Below are 18,803 nucleotides of genomic sequence, written 5' to 3'. Positions count from 1 at the left end.
TTCCTCTGTGGAGATGGGAGAACCTTCCAGAAAGACAACCATCTCTGCAGCCCTCCACCAGTCAGGCTTTTATGGTAGAGTGGCCAGACGGAAGACACGCCCCAGTAAAAAAGCACATGACAGCCCACTTGTATTTTGCCAAAAGACACCTAAAGGACTCTCAAACCATGAGTAAGAAAATTATCTGGTCTGATGAAACCAAGATTGAACTCTTTGGCCTGAATGCCAAGCGTCATGTCTGGAGGAAACCTGGCACCATCTCTACGGTGAAGAATGGTGGTGGCAGCATCATCCTGTGGAGATGTTTTTCAGCGGCAGGGACTGGGAGACTAGTCAGGATCAAGGGAAAAATGAACGGAGCAAAGTACAGAGAGTTCCTTGATGAAACCCTGCTCCAGAGCTCTCAGGACCTCAGATTTGGGAAAAGGTTGACCTTCCAACAGGACAATGACCCTAAGCCCACAGCCAAGACAACACATGAGTGGCTTCGGGACAAGTCTCTGAATGTCTTTGAGTGGCCAAGCAAGAGCACAGACTTGAACCCGTTCGAACATCTCTGGAAACCTGAAAATAGCTGTGCGGCAACACTCCCCATCCAACCTGAGAGCTTGAGAGGATATGCAGAGAAGAATGGGAGAAACTCCCCAAATACATGTGTGCCAAGCTTGTGGTGTCATACCCAAGAAAACTCGAGGCTGTAATCACCTGCCAAAGGTGCTTCAACAAAGTACTGAGTAAAGGGTCTGAATACTTATGTAAATGTGATATCAGTTTATTTAAAATAAAATATGCTAAAGCTGTTTTTGCTTTGTCTTTATTGAGGAGAAGGGGGGGGGGGCAATTTAATCCGTTTTAGAATAAGGCTGTAACTTTAAAAAATGTGGAAAAGGTCAAGGGGTCTGAATACTTTCCAAATGTACTGTTCATTCTACATACCCTACTAAGTATTCTCAACAATACTTTTACTGTGGCACCCATGCTCTGAGCCACAGACACGTCATGAGATGTGTAAATGAAAGAGGAATATAATAATACAAATTGAATGGAGTTTCACATCTTCCCATTTGGAGTTTCTGGTGGAAGACAGAAATGTCCCCATCTAGGATATGTGACAAAGACATTTAACGAATCTGCTCACTTTGTTACTTCTATGGGTGGAACCAACAAGCAGTAACTCCAGCAGGAAGAGAGGCAAGAACCATTTGTCTGCCAGCTCACTGAGAAGCTACACTTCACAGCCCTGTTCAATGTAATTGCATTAGACTGTTTGAAACTTAAGTTTAAACATGTCTTTAATGTTTATTTGTTTTAGATGTTAGTGATAATTCCCTAAGTGTTAATACATGGGGTTTACATCATTAAGCCTTTATGTGTTATAAATTACCAAAGGGGTCTGACTTTAAATTAAGTACACGGTCATGCGATAGAGTCTTTATGGATGTGTTATGAATGACCGAATGTATCTCACTTCCAACTAAGTATTACAGGACACTACATAAGTGTCAGTAAGTAGGTTATTTACACTCTGCTGATTTTATGAAGGTTCTCTCATGAGCCACGGGTTATTGTATGGTGTGAGAGGAATTTAAAATGGGTTGATGGACCTGCAAAGTTTGTGTGCGTGTCAGAACCAAGAAGATTTGGAGTAGTCCAACCTGAGACTACTGCACCATGTATTCCTTTTCTGTTCCCATGCTGGAGACCAGGGCTTGATTACAACCTGTTACAATGTTGCCAACATTTTGTGACTGATCTTTCAGTGGGGAAATGTGTCAAAGACCTGACTGGACCCAGCACCGCACTGTATGGCTCGTTTTTGTTGTGTGCAGATTTCTGTATTGAGGAACATGTAACTTGGTTCCAGAAGAAAGACACTTAAAATGTCTTTATGCTGGGGGCTTTTGTCAAGGTAAGTGTTTCTTGGTGTAACGTTGTCCCCAGGCTATTGCACATACTATATCAACCATTCAAAGTTTGCCTTAGTGGGCGTGACCATAGAATTCTATAGGCGTGACCTTACTGAGTATAAAGTTTGTCATCATCACTAAACAGTCAGTCATAATTATGGCTAAACCCTACCCATTTCCAGAATATATTTTTTTTAATGTGATTTTAAACCTAACCCTAACTAATGAAGGTCAAGTTTGATGCGTTGGTCCACCAGACCTTCCACACATTAGGGCAGAAGTGCCTGGAAACGAGATTAGGTGTAACATGACATCACATTAGAGCGTATGCCATATGCCATTCTTTATAAAGGGTTAAAAATGTGGCATAACCGTGTGATAATCACCAATGTCAAATATGATATAAACATGTGCTCTATGAAGGTCACCCTTCATAGAGCACATGTTTATATCATATTTGACATTGGTGATTATCACACGGTTATGCCACATTTTTAACCCTTTATAAAGAATGGCATATGGTTATAGATGCTGTTTTAACATGTAGGGCTTTAAGAAGCCGATCATTTAAAGCGGGACCAAAAATTGTGTAATATGTCCAATAAGAAAAAAAAATATTGGATTTAAACTGATTGGCCTCAATATTGGATTTAAGCTGATTGGCCTCAAAATGAGCAGCAAATTCCTCTGGGTGTAAACTCCTGTGGATTTGAAACTAAAGTGCCAAAATGATTCCCCCTTTAAATGCATACAGAAAATGATGTAAGGTGCAATAAAATATAAGAGTACACACACAAAAAACATTGGTGACCATTTAGGATTGAAAACATAAAAAATACAATCAGGTTGTATGATAACTAGTATAAAATATCAACATTTCTGCACAATGTTATTTTCGCCCTAAATATTAATTTACAAAGTAACAGGAAAATACTCTTATTCTGAAGGATTCCAAAAATCTGTGACCTGGAAGTATTTAGCTAGTTCTTTTTGCCTGCTTCACAGTGGTAAAAATAACGTCCACATTAACGTTTTTATTGTTGTGATTTAGACGATTGTTAACACCCTGGAACTCAAAATATGACATATTTAACTGCACCGCATCACATACGTATCCCAGGTCATCTTTAATTCGCGTTGGAGACAGGACTTGGTTGATAGATGTTATCTAGATAACGCTAGCTAGCTGCTAACAATGGCTAACTGTATGGTTTTTCACACTCAAATAGCCTCCGTCATGGAGGTCCTAGCGAATGCAGCCGTGGCAGAGATCTGTAAACTCGTAGACGATGACTATGCAGTGTTTCGTTTGGAAATAACTCAAAGCCAGAAAGAAAACAGGACATTGCGAAGGAAACTACTGGAACTGAAGGTGGCACGGGAGCGCGCAGAGAAGACAATCCGAGAGCGCGTCCTCGCCAGTCGTCCCAGTAGTGTCAAGATCCTCGACCGATTCAGAGGAATGGCAAGAGGTACATTTTGAAGGAGGACGAAGGTGCGCTGCCTGTCGCCCCTAGTATATAGCACAGTGCCTAGCTCCCCGTTCACCATCTGCACTAGCTACAGATTGTAACACCAGATAATGAATGTGATTTGACCAAACATTTTAGGACCATTAGAATCGCCAATACCAGGTGAGGTTATCTTCGTCCTCGATTTGGGGAAAAATGAGTAATAAAATGTGTCCAGTTGAAGGGGGTCTGTTTTATTTTAAAAACTCTACATTTTCCAAATTCAATCCAATGTTTGGTCCATTAAGTAACCGAGACCGGTGTCTGTCATCATTGATAGACCGTTTTGATGTGGACTCATCCGTCTCAATCAATGGTGGAGTTAATTTTACTTGGCCGGTGCCCCTGGTATGTGGAGATTAATTTAAGGACCAATGGAAAGGTCCCAAACTCCGCTGGGTCATTCAAAACAAACTGACCAGTGAGAATATTTGAAAAAGACAGGATTGAACATTGTTGGATTATTTTATGGACCCCAAAAATTATATTACTAAACAGAGCATTTTCTAAATTCAAAACAGACCCCCTGCAACTGGACAGACATTTTATGAGACTCATGTTTCCACAAATTGATGATTAAGATAGGTATTGGCAGATACTAGTTTGTTTAGCCACAGCTGTAACTACTAGTACAATAGATAGCTAAATGTTTTGGTTAAATCACATTATCTGGTGTTAGTCTGTAGCTCCCCTGCACATGTGTTCAGGTGTTTTATCCAAAATTGGATCTTGGTCAGTTTTTGTATAGTATGCAATAATTCCCCTAATTACTTAGCTATCTAGCACAAAGACACTATCATATTCTAACCCGATTCTTGATTTACTGCATTTCTTATTATTTGCTAAATGAAAACAATGTGATGCATGGAACATAATACATCAATCAATAAATTGTATATCAGGAAGTTATGAGAAGTGTTTACCTTACTTCCTGGCCAATTCTAGACAGTGTAAATAATGTACAATATACCGTTGAGCATTGACAGTAGTTAACCCAACCACCTCTTTAACCCCAATCACTCTCAGGTGAAGGACATCTCACTGGAGGCCACAGGATCTCTGTGAAACCAGCAGGACACAATACATGGAGAGAAGACCAACCAATCACTGTTGATGAGGGGAGTGGAACCTCAACCCAGCACGTTATCATGATAGAGGTTAGTGTTACGTTTAACATTGAATTACAGTTCCTTTTGTAAATCAAATGTGGACAGTTTATTTCAGAAAGGCTCCCCTCAGCTATTCACTTGCTTACATGTACATCCTAATTTATCTGCCTTAGGGGAGCTTGAGAGACCCTACGACAACTCAACTAATGGACCGGTAATAACCTCGTCTTGTCAGTCTGCAGATGCTGAGCCTGCAGGTCCTGGGGTCAAACAGGAGAGGTCTGAAGGAGAGGAGGACCAACGACACAGCAGAGACATCCAGACTGGGGCAGATGGAGCGCCCCTTGTAGCCACGGAGGACCCCACCAACGCCCCAGCGCAGCTCAGGACCCAATGCAGTATCACGGAGGTCAGTGGAACGCCATCCTCAAGTCAGAGACAGACACCAAGACTAACTGTAACACACAGGCTTTTACACACAGGATCTGATGACAGGTCAGACCCAGAGAGACTGGAGACGGGGAGACTGGGCTGTCCTCCTGCTCCTGGCTCAGAGTATATAACGCTATTTCACCATAGCCAGAGGATGGTTAATTTCCATGGTGATAGTGACTTGTTAGACACTGGTGGTGATGATCCGTCTTGTTCTTACACTACAGAGATGGACCCTGGCAACATGTCCTTGGGTTTAGAGAAAAAGACGGATCTGTCCACAGAGGGGACTGGAACCAGTACAGTAGTAGTGTATACTCTGAAGGGTGCCTAGATAAGAAAGGGGAGGGTCTGGTCGTAGATGTGAAAGTGGAGGGCGACGTTCCTGCCACATGGAATACAGATAGTCACCTAGGAGACGGACACTCACAGGGAAGAGATTTCTTAGATTACAGGGGAAGCTTAGAGACAAATCGATTTGTCGCAACCCACTCCCCTTTACACTTGTTTAGGGATCACGACCCAGAGTTCACGTCAATGGGGCCTTCCGATTCAAAAGGCCGCATACTTTTCGATCAAGTATTAAACTCAAACGAAAGGGCTAGAGGCCAGCCTCCTGGAGGGGGAGCCACATCAGGCAATAGTAGAGAGAAACGGTTCCTCTGCATGTTCTGTAACAAAGGCTTCAGCTGCTCCCAGAAGGTGGAGATCCACCAGAGGTTCCACACAAGGGAGAAACCCTACAGTGTCACATGTGCTTCACCCAGATTGGTGACCTGAAGAGGCACCAGAGAGTCCACAGGGGAGAAACCCTAAAACTGCCCCCAGTGTCACATGCGCTTCACCAAGACTGGCAGCCTGAAGAGGCACCTGAAGGTCCACACGGGAGAAAGGCCGTTTGCCTGTATGTATTGTGGGAAGAGGTTCTCAGAGAGGACCTACCTCAGGATACACCAGCAGAAAAACCATTCCACTCTATAAAATGGAAACCATTCTACTTTATAGCTTATTACGTTTAGATCAAACCCTGCATTAAAAAGACAGATTATAATTTTCATTTTTTGTCCAAAGATGCATTTGGAATAATGAGATGAACAGATTTCAGTGTTGAATTTCCCTGGTTAGAATATTGCATGATACAGTATGTCACATATAAGCCTAAAAAGTCTGTTGTTACATAGTGTTTGTACTGAGTAGGCTACATGATAACAAATGCCCGTTTCATTTTTAATGGTGTATTTAAAACGTTTTTATGTTCAATAGAATGAAAAGTCCCATTTTGTGTTTAACCTCAAAGTAGCCTTGATGACAGCTTTGCACACTCTTGGCATTCTCTCAACCAGCTTCATGAGAATGCTTTTCCAACAGTCTGGAAGGAGTTCCCACATATGCTGAGCACTTGTTGGCTGCTTTTCCTTCACTCTGCCGTCCAACTCATCCCAAACCATCTCAATTGGGTTGAGGTCAGGTGATTGTGGATGCCATGTCATCTGATGCAGCACTCCATCCACTCTCCTCCTTGGTCAAATAGCCCTTACACAGCCTGGAGGTGTGTTGGGTCATTGTCCTGTTAAAAAACAAATGATGGTGGGACTAAGCGCAAACCAGATGGGATAGCATATCGCTGCAGAATGCTGTGGTAGCCATGCTGGTTAAGTGTGCTTTGAATTCTAAATAAATCAGACATTTTCACCAGCAAAGCACCCCCACACCATTAAATCTCCTCCATGCTTCACGGTGGGAACTACACACGCAGAGTTCATGAAGGTCTGATTCACACAGTCTCCTCTGAACAGTTGCTGTGTTGAGATGTGTCTGTTACTTTAACTCTATGAAGCATTTATTTGAGGTGCAGTTAATTCTAATGAACTTGTCCTCTGCAGCAGAGGTAACTATGGGTCTTCCTTTCCTATGGCGGTCCACATGAGAGCCAGTTTCATCATCGCGCTTGATGGTTTTTGCGACTGCATATGAAGAAACGTTCTTAAGGTCTTTTACCAAATAGCGCTATCTTCTGTATACCACGCCTACCATGTCACAATACAACTGATATTCTCAAATGCATTAAGAAGGATTGAAATTCCACACATTACCTTTGAACAAGGCACACCTGTTAATTGAAAAGCATTCCAGGTGGCTACCTCATGAGAGAATGGTTGAGAGAATGCCAAGAGTGTGCAAAGTTGTCAAGGCAAAGGGTTTGAAGAATCTCTAATATAATATCGGTTTTGATTTGTTTAACACTTGTTGGGTTTTTTTTGTGTTTTTTTTTGGAGCGGGGGGGTTACTACACAATTCCATGTGTTTTTTCATAGCTTAAAAAACCCTGGAATTTTTTATTTCACCTTTATTTAACTAGGTAGGCCAGTTGAGAACAAGTTCTCATTTACAACTGTAACCTGGCCAAGATAAAGCAAAGCAGTGCGACAAAAGAGTTACACATGGGATAAACAAACGTACAGTCAGTAACACAATATAAAAGTCCTAATACAGTGTGTGCAAATGAAGTAAAGAGGTAAGGCAATACATAGGCCAATAGTGGCGAAGTAATTACAATTGATCAATTTACACTGGAGTGATATGTGCAGATGAGGATGTGCAAAAGAGCAGAAAAACAAAAACAAATATGGGGATGAGGTAGGTAGTTGGTTGGATGGGATGTGTACAGCTGCAGCGATCGGTAAGCTGCTCTGACAGCTGACGCTTAAAAGTTAGTGAGGGGATATAAGTCTCCAACTTCAGTGATTTTTGGAATTTGTTCCAGTCATTGGCTTCAGAGAACTGGAAGGAAAGGCAGCCAAAGGAGGTGTTGGCTAGTGAAATATACAGTTGAAGTCGGAAGTTTACATACACTTAGGTTGGAGTCATTAAAACTAGTTTTATAACCACTCCACAAATGTCTTGTTAACAAACTATAGTTTTGGCAAGTCGGTTAGGAAATCTACTTTGTGCATGACACAAGTCATTTTTTCAACAATTGTTTACCGACAGGTTATTTCTATCACAATTCCAGTGGGTCAGAAGTTGACTGTGCCTTTAAACAGCTTGGAAAATTCCAGAAAATTATGTCATGGCTTTAGAAGCTTCTGATAGGCTAATTGACATTTGTACCCGTGGATGTATTTCAAGGCCTACCTTCAAACTCAGTGCCTCTTTGCTTGACATCATGGGAAAATCAAATGAAATCAGCCAAGACCTCAGAAAACAAATTGTGGACCTTCACAACTCTGGTTCATCCTTGGGAGGAATTTCCAAACGCCTGCATGTACTACGTTCATCTGTACAAACAATAGTATGCAAGTATAAACACCATGGGACCACGCAGTCGTCATACCGCTCAGGAAGGAGAAGCGCTCTGTCTCCTACAGATGAACGTACTTTGGTGCGAAAAGTGCAAATCAATCCCAGAACAGCAGCAAATAACCTTGTGAAGATGCTGGAGGAAACAGGTACAAAAGTATCTATATCCACAGTAAAACAAGTCCTATAATCGACATAACCTGAAAGGCCGATCAGCAAGGAAGAAGCCACTGCTCCATACCCACCATAAAAGTCAGACTACGGTTTGCAACTGCACATAGGGACAAAGATCGTACTTGTTGGAGAAATGTCCTCTGGTCTGATGAAACAAAAATGGAACTGTTTGACCATCGTTATGTTTGGAGGAAAGATGGGGAGGCTTGCAAACCGAAGAACACCATCCCAACCGTGAATCACGGGGGTGGCAGCATCATGTTGTGGTGGTGCTTTGCTGCAGGAGAGACTGGTACACTTCACAAAATAGATGGCATCATGAGGTAGGAAAAGTATGTGGATATATTGAAGCAACATCAAGACATCAGTCAGGAAGTTAAAGCTTGGTCGCAAATGGGTCTTCCAAATGGACAATGACACCAAGCATACTTCCAATGTTGTGGCAAAATGGCTTAAGGACAACAAAGTCAAGGTACTAGAGTGGCCATCACAAAGCCCTGACCTCAATCCCATAGAAAATTTGCGGGCAGAACTGAAAAAGCACGTGCGAGCAAGGAGGCCTACAAAACTGACTCAGTTACACCAGCTCTGTCAGGAGGAATGGGCCAAAATTCACCCAACTTATTGTAGGAAGCTTGTGGAAGGCTACTCAAAATGTTTGACCCAAGTTAAACAATTTAAAGGAAATGCTACTGATAGAGGAATTCTAAATTCCTTTATGTTTTAATTGCGAAAACCAATTTCGCACTCGTTTCTAATTCATTAATGAGGTGTAAGTTCATTAATTATGCATGAAGTAGATTGAGACCAGTCTTAAAAGCCAGGTAAGAGCGTTTAATTCCAGAGAGTACTAACTCCATACACAGATTTCCACCGGTTATAAACTCAAAATGACATCATCAGTTTCCCACGATAGCCCCGTTGTTTTTTGTTTAGGTCCGGAGATGCTTTCTACTCCCCTCATAAACCAGACATTCCAATCTGTCTAAAAGATATACTTTTCTCCCACCAATGGAACATAACCCAAACATTCTTATCGTTTCTGAAAAGCTATATCTTTCCCTCCCCCTTAAACTGTCCAAGAGGCACAGACAATTAATTCGTTCTGCTTACATTTTCAGTAACAGCTTAACCAAGAACTCATAATAGTATTAGAATAAATGGTTCTAATCAATAATGTATACATAATTAATCATTTCAAATATAATTTCCTCTATCAGCTACCAAATACTAATTGAGTGTATGTAAACTTCTGACCCACTGGGAATGTGAAGAAATAAATAAAAGCTGAAATAAATCACTATTATTCTGACATTTCACATTTATAAAATAAAGTGGTCATCCTAACTGACCTAAGACAGGGAATTTTTACTCGGATTAAATGTTAAATGTCAGAAATTGTGATACTTGAGTTTAAATGTATTTGGCTATGGTGTATGTAAACTTCCGACTTCAACTGTACCTGCTGGAGCGCGTGCTATGGGTGGGTGTTGCTTTGGTGACCAGTGAGCTGAGATAAGGCGGAGCATTACCTAGCAAAGACTTAGATGACCTGGAGCCCGTGGGTCAGGCGACGAATATGTAGCAAGGGCCAGCCACCGAGAGCATACAGGTCACAGTGGTGGGTAGTATATGGGGCTTTGGTGACAAAATGGATGGCACTGTGATAGACTGCATCCAATTTACTGAGTAGAGTGTTGAAGGCTATTTTGTAAATGATAGTCTCCGAATTCAGTTTTACGAGGGTATGTTTGGCAGCCTGAGTGATGGAGGCTTTGTTGTGAAATAGGAAGCCGATTCTAGATTTAACTTTGGATTGGAGATGCTTAATGTGAGTTTACAGTCTAGTCAGACACTTAGGTATTTATACTTGTCCACATATTGGAAGTAAGAACCGTCCAGAGTAGTGATGCTAGTCGGGCGGGCGGGTAGTGATCGATTTGAAGAGCATGCGTTTCGTTTTACTAGCATTTAAGAGCAGTTGGAGGCCACGGAAGGAGTGTTGTATGGTGTTAATGGGAATGGACCCTGTTTCTGTTTGGCCGGTAACACACACACACACACAAAGCACTGATCACATTATGGTTATGACTTGCATGGTGGAACCAAACTGCTCGGTGCAATAGAATGGCAACGCAGCGATCAGGCTGGTTCCACCAGGCTTGGTTATGAAGGTGAATTGGAACAAAACTCATCTGTTTAGACCTTTGACCAGGTCAAATGTCACCAACCTGATTCAAGCGTCCTCCCTGTTCAATTTATAGGAATGCTCACAGCGAGGGCATGTCTGCGTGATGTTCAGGGTCCCCTTGTTGGTTTTCTCTATGTTGCATGTTTGGCAGCAAACGGAACATCTCTGTAACAACTGCTGCAAGCGATCCTCAAATAATGGACTTCCTTATTTTATGAGGTGGTGTTGACTGGGAGGGCCTGTGACAGCGTTACACAATAGAAAGCCAAGTGGTAAATTGCATTTTGTTATAAAGAAAGTACAAATATTTTTGATAATGCACTTCACAACCAAAATGACTGTACTACTTGACTGTGTAATTCACCTACTAGTTTAACAAACTGTGTTTAAATTTTTTTTTATACAACTTTTCATATAACACACATTACCGGTGTCGATGAAGCAGTCTGTCATCAGGGCAGTAACTATGGTCAAGCTAATTCTAGGTCGTCACTAGTTGCCACAAAGTCATAAACCATGCCGACTTCTACAATTTTAACTTATTAAGATGTGATTTTAAACGTAACCTTAAATTAATAACGACCTTTTTTTAAACGATATAATCGTTTGTGGCTGTGGAAACCCTAATGATATGCTGTATAGATGTAGACTGACTGTATCTCTATATTGGATTCAGGCCAGGGACGCCATTGCGGGTTGTTGCTCCGAGTTCATCGTATTAGACTCAGGCATGAGTTAACGACCACCATAGTTGCATTCATTATTTAGTTTTGCCCTTAAATAACGTACAGAATATACTTGTATGAGCTACTAACTTGTCAAATCCGATTTGTCAAATGATAACGTTATATAACCAGCAGTATGAGCTACCACCTAACTACATTGTATTGAGAATAGTTATCTAGCTAGCTATGCTAAAACGCTAACTAGACTACTTTGCTTTATCAAAAGATAGCTAACCAATAACGGCGTTAGCGAAATTATGCCAGAGGTCATATTACAGTATATCTGGTTATACTCACCACCACCGAACGTTGCACACCAATCTAGCGTTACTATACTGGTGGTGCAGAGGGGACTGGCGAACTCCAACCGCCTTTCCGCATACTAGGTTCCTTCGGCAGGCCATGTAAACCGTATAACTGTGTGGAGCCATGGTCAACCCATATAACGTTAGGGCTTTTCTTTCAGAAACGGCCATTTGCACGTGGAGCTTGGCAAAATTGGGGATGATTTGTTGGCATAATTGTAATCCAAAACCAAACTTCATTCACTCGTTGTGAAGCACTGGGTTCCAAACTCCGTTTTTGACTAGGCTGATTGTCCTATTTTCACTTTGTAGTTAATTTTGACACTATGGTACATGTTTGTGACTTATAAATGCCACATAGTCCATTTTCAATGGGATTAGTTGCTTTTTATTGGCAGTTGCTCTTTATGATTTTTATTAGGCTGATACAGAAATTGTTACAGGAAATAATCCATGTTCACAAGTATGGCTCCTCACATGTTGAACGTGTATTTATTACCTGTGTGTATGTACCTGAGGGAGTGTATGTCTGTGTAATCTGTATCACCTGTCTCTTCCAGGAGGAGGAGGGTCCAGAGGTGCTGCTGGTGAAGGGGGAGGGGTGTGAGGAAGGTCTGTGGAAGCCTGAGGGGAACATGGTCATGGAGGACAACCGGACTACACCTCCGCCTGAACCCGCAGAGGAACCAGCTGAGCAGCACAGGACCACACACAGTCTCACTGAGGTGAGCCCACTGTGAACTACTGTCTGAATGATATTAGGTCAGGATCTGTATCCACAAAGCCTCTCAGAGTAGGAGTGCTGATCTAGGATCAGTTTTGTCTTTTAGATCATGACGAATATAATTATTTGGAAAGATCCTAGATCAGCAATCCTATTCTCAGACTCTTTATAGATATGGGCCCAGGTCTTGATTAAATTTGTGTGGGACCATAACTTTTGAATGATCAAACCATTAAATAGTGTCAAGGAATCAAATAAACTAATACAGTTGCATAGTATTCATAGCAATCACTCATTGCCCAATCAGAAGATGCTTCATAGCAGGGTGCTCATATCAGATTTCTGGATGCGACATGCTCTCTCTCTATCTCTTAAAGTCAGTTGACATGGAGGAATGGAAGCCTGATCTGCTGCTAGTCAAAGAGGAGACAATAGAGGACGGACCAGAGAGCATTGACCTGCTGAGTGGACTAACGATGGGGGAGCAAGGTAAGAAAGAAATACATAAAGCCTACATACAGTAATAGATATTCAATGGGAATAGTATTTCACCTGGGGATTGGTGTCTGAATTTTTATCATTCATAAAATGAAATTAATACAACCTATGTTTCCATCCAAAAACACAGATTATAATGTATAAACTTGAAACTAGAGTTCTCTGCCATGTTTGTAAAGTCTATTTTCTAACCTCTTCCTGCAGGTGGTTGGCTGGAGGCTAACAGAGGAGACTGGGTGGTCAACTTGGATTCCCAGACCCAGACAGGTGCAGCCAAAGGCCCTGGGGACGACATCACTGAGCAAGCCAGGACCATAGGCGACATTGTGGAGGTCAGTGGATGGGACAGCGTCCTCAACTCTGAGCTGCGGTACAATACTGTTAACCACAACCAGAAACAGACAGTCAAACACAAAACAACATCCGATCTTAGTCTCCATGACCGCAAACTGTCTGAGACCAGGCCGAGGCGTAGATTTGTTCTGCAGGGACAGGGAGGTGACCGTATGTGGAGGGAGAGAACAGACTCGGCTAGCGATGCTCCATCCTGCTCCTATAGTTGTGATTCAGAGAGACTGATGGCGCCTCAGGTTAACCCCCTAACAGGTGCTGCCTTCAGCCTGCCTTCTATAGGATCTATCAACTGGAACATGGACCCTGGGACAACTCAGACACTCCCTGGCCTTCATCCTCCTCACACTCTCCTGTTAAACCAGACCTCAGACAATGCCAGTGCCTCAACACTAAATACCTACACAAGCCCATTGACAAATGACAGTAGTAGAGACGGAAACAGTAAAGGTGACAGCGCCAAAGAGAAGCGCTTCCCGTGCTCGTTCTGTGAGAAGTCCTTCAGTTTCCCCATAGAGGTGGAGATCCACCAGAGGATGCACACGGGAGAGAAATCATTCAGCTGCCATCTGTGCCAGGCCAGTTTCTCACACTCGTTCAACCTAAAGAGGCACCATATGGTCCACACAGGGGAGAAACCCTACAGCTGCCCCCAGTGTGAGAGGAGGTTCTCCCACCAGCACCAGCTGAAGAGGCACCTGAAGGTCCACACGGGAGAGAGGCCATTCGCCTGTACGCATTGCGGGAAGAGGTTCTCAGAGAGGAGCAACCTCAGGATACACCAGCAGAAAATACACACAGCCCATGTATAGAGTATTGTAACACATCAAAAAATCACGAGTTAGTGTGTTTGTAGTTCACTCTGTTGGTTTGGGATGTAGCAGGGAACTGGATGAGGTGAACTGAAGAGGGAATGAGTGTGATAAGGTAAAATATATGATATGGTGATGGTTGGTGTGATTGTGTCTGTAAAAATGCTTCACCATTGAAGTGACAACTATGTCCCTATAGGTTGATACTGGTGTTTTATAGTGGGATAATGATAGTGCCTTAATTTACTTGACAAAATAGATTAGATCAGTGTAACGTAATGTTGAACCTTTTCCAAAGTATTCTATGTAATTTTATCAAAGCGAGGGTATCATATTTACAGAAAAGGTCAAGTGTTACCAAAGTGAGAAAAGTTATTCTACTTGTCACGTAATTGTTTTGTGCAATAAAAGTACTGTACTTCATGTTATGACTGTATGACCATTTTGTTGAAAGTAAATAAAAACTGTACTGACTGATTTGGTTATTTTTGTATCATTGCAGGGGCTGAGTTTTCCTTATCTCAGTGGAACCAAAACATTATACTTCATTCTTGAGTCAACATATATGGACATTTGTTATTTATAATAAACTCCAATGGGTCTTTATTGTTAAGTATGTCAATCACAGTGTTAGAGATAGGGTTGACTGGTTAACATTTTATAATGTCATGTTTCTGTGTGTACAGCAAAGCGTTCCTTATATAAACCTTTATATTATCTTCTGTTCAATTTGTGTTTACAGTCTGCAGTCCATGAGGACCTGCTGATATCAGGTGTTGCTGGTAGGAGAGACTGGACCTCTGAAGCGGCTGGTCACAAACCCTGGCCCCGGATCAGGACAGTGGATCAAGAGCCGTCACTATTCCTTCCTGATTCAGATTCAAGACGGAACCACGAGGAACAAAGACTCAACCATCACGTAGAACACAACCAGTGGACAGGTGGACTGAACAACTTCAGTCCTGGTGGTCATCAGAGAGACAGAGGCTCCAGTCAGGGATCCAGTCTGCAGCCCAGACCCTTCTCTTCACAGTCTCAGTGCAGGGATGAAGCAGGGCCTGCGGCTGATAGAGAGAGACCCTCCTGTTCCTATGATACAAACAGCACAGCATCCATGATGAACAGAGCATGTCAGCGTGGGGTTCAGCCTTCACAGAGAGTGACAGGAGCCCTCCCTGGTGGTAGTCTATCAGCAAGTCGGTCTTCTCCTTCAGGGTCTTGTCTAATGACTGGTGAATGGGTTCATAGAAAGCCTGGACCTGGGTCTAGCCTTCCTCGGTTACCTCATGGTTACCCCAATACAGACCGGGTCAGGATGGGTGTTCTCCACAAGAGGTACTTATGCTATAACACAGCACACAATTCCAACAACAGCCAAACAATGGCTAGAGGTCAAGGAAGGAGCTCAAAGACTAACCACCTGATGGCGGTGGCGCCTGCTTCTACCTCCTCTGGTGTCATTGGATCACAATGTGGGAGGCCGAGCATGAGGACGGACCCAGACAAGCCGTATGCCTGCCCCACGTGTGGGAAGCGCTTTGCTGAGGTGAACTATGTGAAGAAGCACCAGAGGGTCCACACAGGGGTGAAACCGTTCAGCTGTACCCAGTGTCACATGCGCTTCGCCCAGGCTGGTGACCTGAGGAGGCACCAGAGGGTCCACACAGGGGAGAAACCCTACAGCTGTACCCAGTGTGAGAAGAGGTTCTCACGCCAGTACCAGCTAAATGTGCACCTGAAGGTCCACATGGGAGAAAAGCGGTTTGTTCGCCTGCGAGAAGAGTTTCTCAGAGAGGAGCCATCTCAGCATACACCAGTAGAAAAAACATTCCATTCTATAACATAGAAAATTACAATTCTACTCGATAGCTTCTGATGTTTAGATCAAACCCTGAGTAACAGATTTCAGTTTTGAATACTGCATCCAGACATTTGATATACACGGTATAAGGTGCATACAGTGCCTTCATAAAGTATTCATACCCCTTGACTTATTCCACATTTAGTTTAATACAGCCTGAATTAAAAATGTATTAAATATTTTTTTTAAATCTCAGTCTACACACAATACCCCATAAAGACAAAGTGAACATGTTTTTAGAAATGTATTAAAGATTAAATATATAACTAGCAAATTTACTTCAGTATTCACACCCCTGACTCAATACATGTTAGAATCACCTTAGGCAGTGATTACAGCTGTGAGTCTTTCTGAGTATGTCTCTAAGAGCATGACACACCTGGAATGTACAATATTTGCACATTATTTTACAAATTCTTCAAGCTCTGTCAAGTTGGTTATTGATCATTGCTAGATAGACATTTAAGTATTGCCATATTTAAGTCAAAACTGTATCTAGGCCACTCAGAAACATTCAATTTTGTCTTGGTAAGCAACTCCATTATAATTTTTGCCTTGTGTTTTAGGTTATTGTCCTGCTGAAAGGTGAAGTTGTCTCCCAGTGTCTGATGGAAAGCAGACTGAACCAGGTTTTCCTCTAGGATTTTGCCTGTGCGTAGCTCTATTCTGTTTCTGTTTATCCTAAAATGTATCCTTAGTCCTTGCTGATGACAATAATACACATAACATGATGCAGCCACCACCATGCTTGAAAATATGAAGAGTGCTACTCAGTGATGTGTTGTTGGATTTGCCCCAAATATAACGCTTTGTATTCAGGACAAAAAGTTAATTTCATCGGCACATTTTTTGCAGTTTTACTTTGGTACCTTATTGCAAACATGATGCATGTTTTTGAAATATTTGTATTCTGTAGAGGCTTCCTTCTTTTCACTCTGTCAATTAGGTTAGTATTGTGGAGTAACTACAATGTTGTTGATTCCTATCAGAGCCATTAAACTCCCTGAGCGGTTTCCTTCCTCTCCGGCAACTGAGTTAAGAAAGATGTCTGTATTTTTGTGGTGACTGGGTGTATTGATACACCAGCCAAAGTGTAATTATTAACTTCATGTTCAAAGGGGCATTTAATGTCTGCTTTTTTCCCGCCCCCCATCTACCAAATGGTTCCCTTCTTTGCGAGGCATTGGAAAACCTCCCTGGTCTTTGTGTTTGAATCTGTGTTTGAAATTCACTGCTCGACTGAGGGTGCTTAAAGATAATTAGATATTTTTGGGGGTACAGAGATGAGGTAGTCATTCAAAAATCATGTTAAACACTATTATTGCACACAGAGTGAGTCCATGCAGCTTATGTGACTTATTAAGCACATTTTCACTCCTGAACTTATTTAGGCTTTCCATAGCAAATGGGTTGAATACAGACTCAAGACATTTGATTTTCATTTATAATTCATTTGTAAACATGTCGAAAAACATAATTCCACTTTGACATTATGGGTTATTGTGTGTAGGCCGGTAACAAAATCTGAATTGAACTATTTTAAATTCAGGCTGTGACAAAAAAAGTGTGTTGCATTTTGTGTTTGTACTGTGTAGGTTATATGATGTTTACAAATGCCTGTTTCATTACTTCCAATCAAATAAAATAAATTCCCAAGAGACTTTTAATGAGAAAATAAATGCAGTTTATCTACGTGGGAGGCCGAGCATCAAGCGGTACTCCTGCCCCACATGTAGGAAGCGCTTTGCTAGGGCAAACTATTTGAAGGAGCACCAGACCGTTCACACTAAGGAGAGGCACTATAAGTGCAAACTATGTTACAAGATCTTCTCTTTCCAGAGTAACCTTACCTGACATAGGAGTGTCCACAACGGGGAGAAATGTTAGCAGTGTAGCTTGAGATGCACACTGGGAATATCTGAGAACCATTCTTTAGCTGACATATTTTCAACTCCTCAAAAAAAGACATGTCTCTTTTTCAGGACCCTGTCTTTCAAAGATAATTTGTAAAAATCCAAATAACTTCAAAGATCATTGTAAAGGGTTTAAACACTGTTTCCCATGCTTGTTCAAATGAACCATAAACAATTCATGAACATGCACCTGTGGAACGGTCATTAAGACACTAACTGCTTACACGGTAGGCAATTAATGTCACAGTTATGAAAACTTGGGACACTAAAAGAGGCCTTTCTACTGACTCTGAAAAACACCAAAAGAAAGATGCCCAGTGTCCTTGCTCATCTGCGTGAACGTGCCTTAGGCAAGCTGCAAGGAGGCATGAGGACTGCAGATGTGACCAGGGCAATAAATTGCAATGTCCATACTGTGAGACGCCTAAGAACGGCGCTACAGGGAGACAGGACGGACAGCTGGTTGTCATCACAAAGTGCCAGACCACGTGTAACAACACCTGCACAGGATCAGTACATCCAAACATCACACCTGCGGGACAGGTACAGGATGGCAACAGCAACTGGCCGAGTTACACCAGGAACGCACAATCCCCCCCATCAGTGCTCAGACTGTCCACAATAGGTTGAAAGAGGCTGGACTGAGGACTTGTAGGCCTGTTGTAAGGCTGGTTCTCACCAGACATCATCGGCAACAACGTCGCCTATGGGCACAAACCCACTGTCGCTGGACCAGACAGGACTGGCAAAAAATGCTCTTTAACAAGTCGCGGTTTTGTCTCACCAGGGGTGATGGTCGGATTCGCGTTTATCGTGAATCGTTTATCGTGACCTCGGTGTAATGAGAATTACACCGAGGCCTGTACTCTGAAGCGAGATCGATTTGGAGGTGGAGGGTCCGTCGTGGTCTGGAACGGTGTGTCACAGCATCATCGGACTGAGCTTGTTGTCATTGCAGGCAATCTCAACGCTGTGCGTTACAAGGAATAC

At 42.4% G+C, this 18,803-nt stretch overlaps 3 protein-coding genes across 5 annotated transcripts in view; all 3 read left to right on the top strand.

Moving 5' to 3' along the window:
• The window catches only part of LOC124012438 (zinc finger protein 606-like), a 1,040,669-nt gene that overhangs the window by 52,463 nt on the left and 969,403 nt on the right, over window positions 1–18,803 (top strand). The gene's annotated exons all lie outside the window — the stretch shown is intronic.
• The window catches only part of LOC124012437, a 971,157-nt gene that overhangs the window by 19,127 nt on the left and 933,227 nt on the right, over window positions 1–18,803 (top strand). The gene's annotated exons all lie outside the window — the stretch shown is intronic.
• On the top strand, window positions 2,886–16,721 carry LOC124012424 (zinc finger protein with KRAB and SCAN domains 1-like). 3 transcript variants are annotated; one of them, XM_046326020.1, is made up of 8 exons: window positions 2,886–3,379; window positions 4,445–4,575; window positions 4,763–4,936; window positions 12,215–12,379; window positions 12,756–12,867; window positions 13,081–13,208; window positions 14,782–15,800; window positions 16,467–16,721. In XM_046326020.1, exons 1-8 carry the CDS (start codon window positions 3,103–3,105, stop codon window positions 16,480–16,482), a joined length of 2,022 nt encoding a protein of 673 aa, XP_046181976.1. In that variant the 5' UTR covers window positions 2,886–3,102; the 3' UTR covers window positions 16,483–16,721. The 3 variants fall into 3 exon arrangements, with proteins under 3 accessions (XP_046181976.1, XP_046181975.1, XP_046181977.1); XM_046326019.1 differs by lacking the exon at window positions 16,467–16,721 and having other exon boundaries at window positions 14,782–16,410; XM_046326021.1 differs by lacking the exon at window positions 16,467–16,721 and having other exon boundaries at window positions 3,284–3,402; window positions 14,782–16,410.

The sequence above is a fragment of the Oncorhynchus gorbuscha genome, linkage group LG24, assembly GCF_021184085.1.
Source record: "Oncorhynchus gorbuscha isolate QuinsamMale2020 ecotype Even-year linkage group LG24, OgorEven_v1.0, whole genome shotgun sequence".
In the NCBI taxonomy this organism is placed as follows: domain Eukaryota; kingdom Metazoa; phylum Chordata; class Actinopteri; order Salmoniformes; family Salmonidae; genus Oncorhynchus; species Oncorhynchus gorbuscha.
The sequence above is the reverse complement of the archived record's forward strand: the minus strand, read 5'-3'. Positions and strand labels throughout refer to the sequence as shown.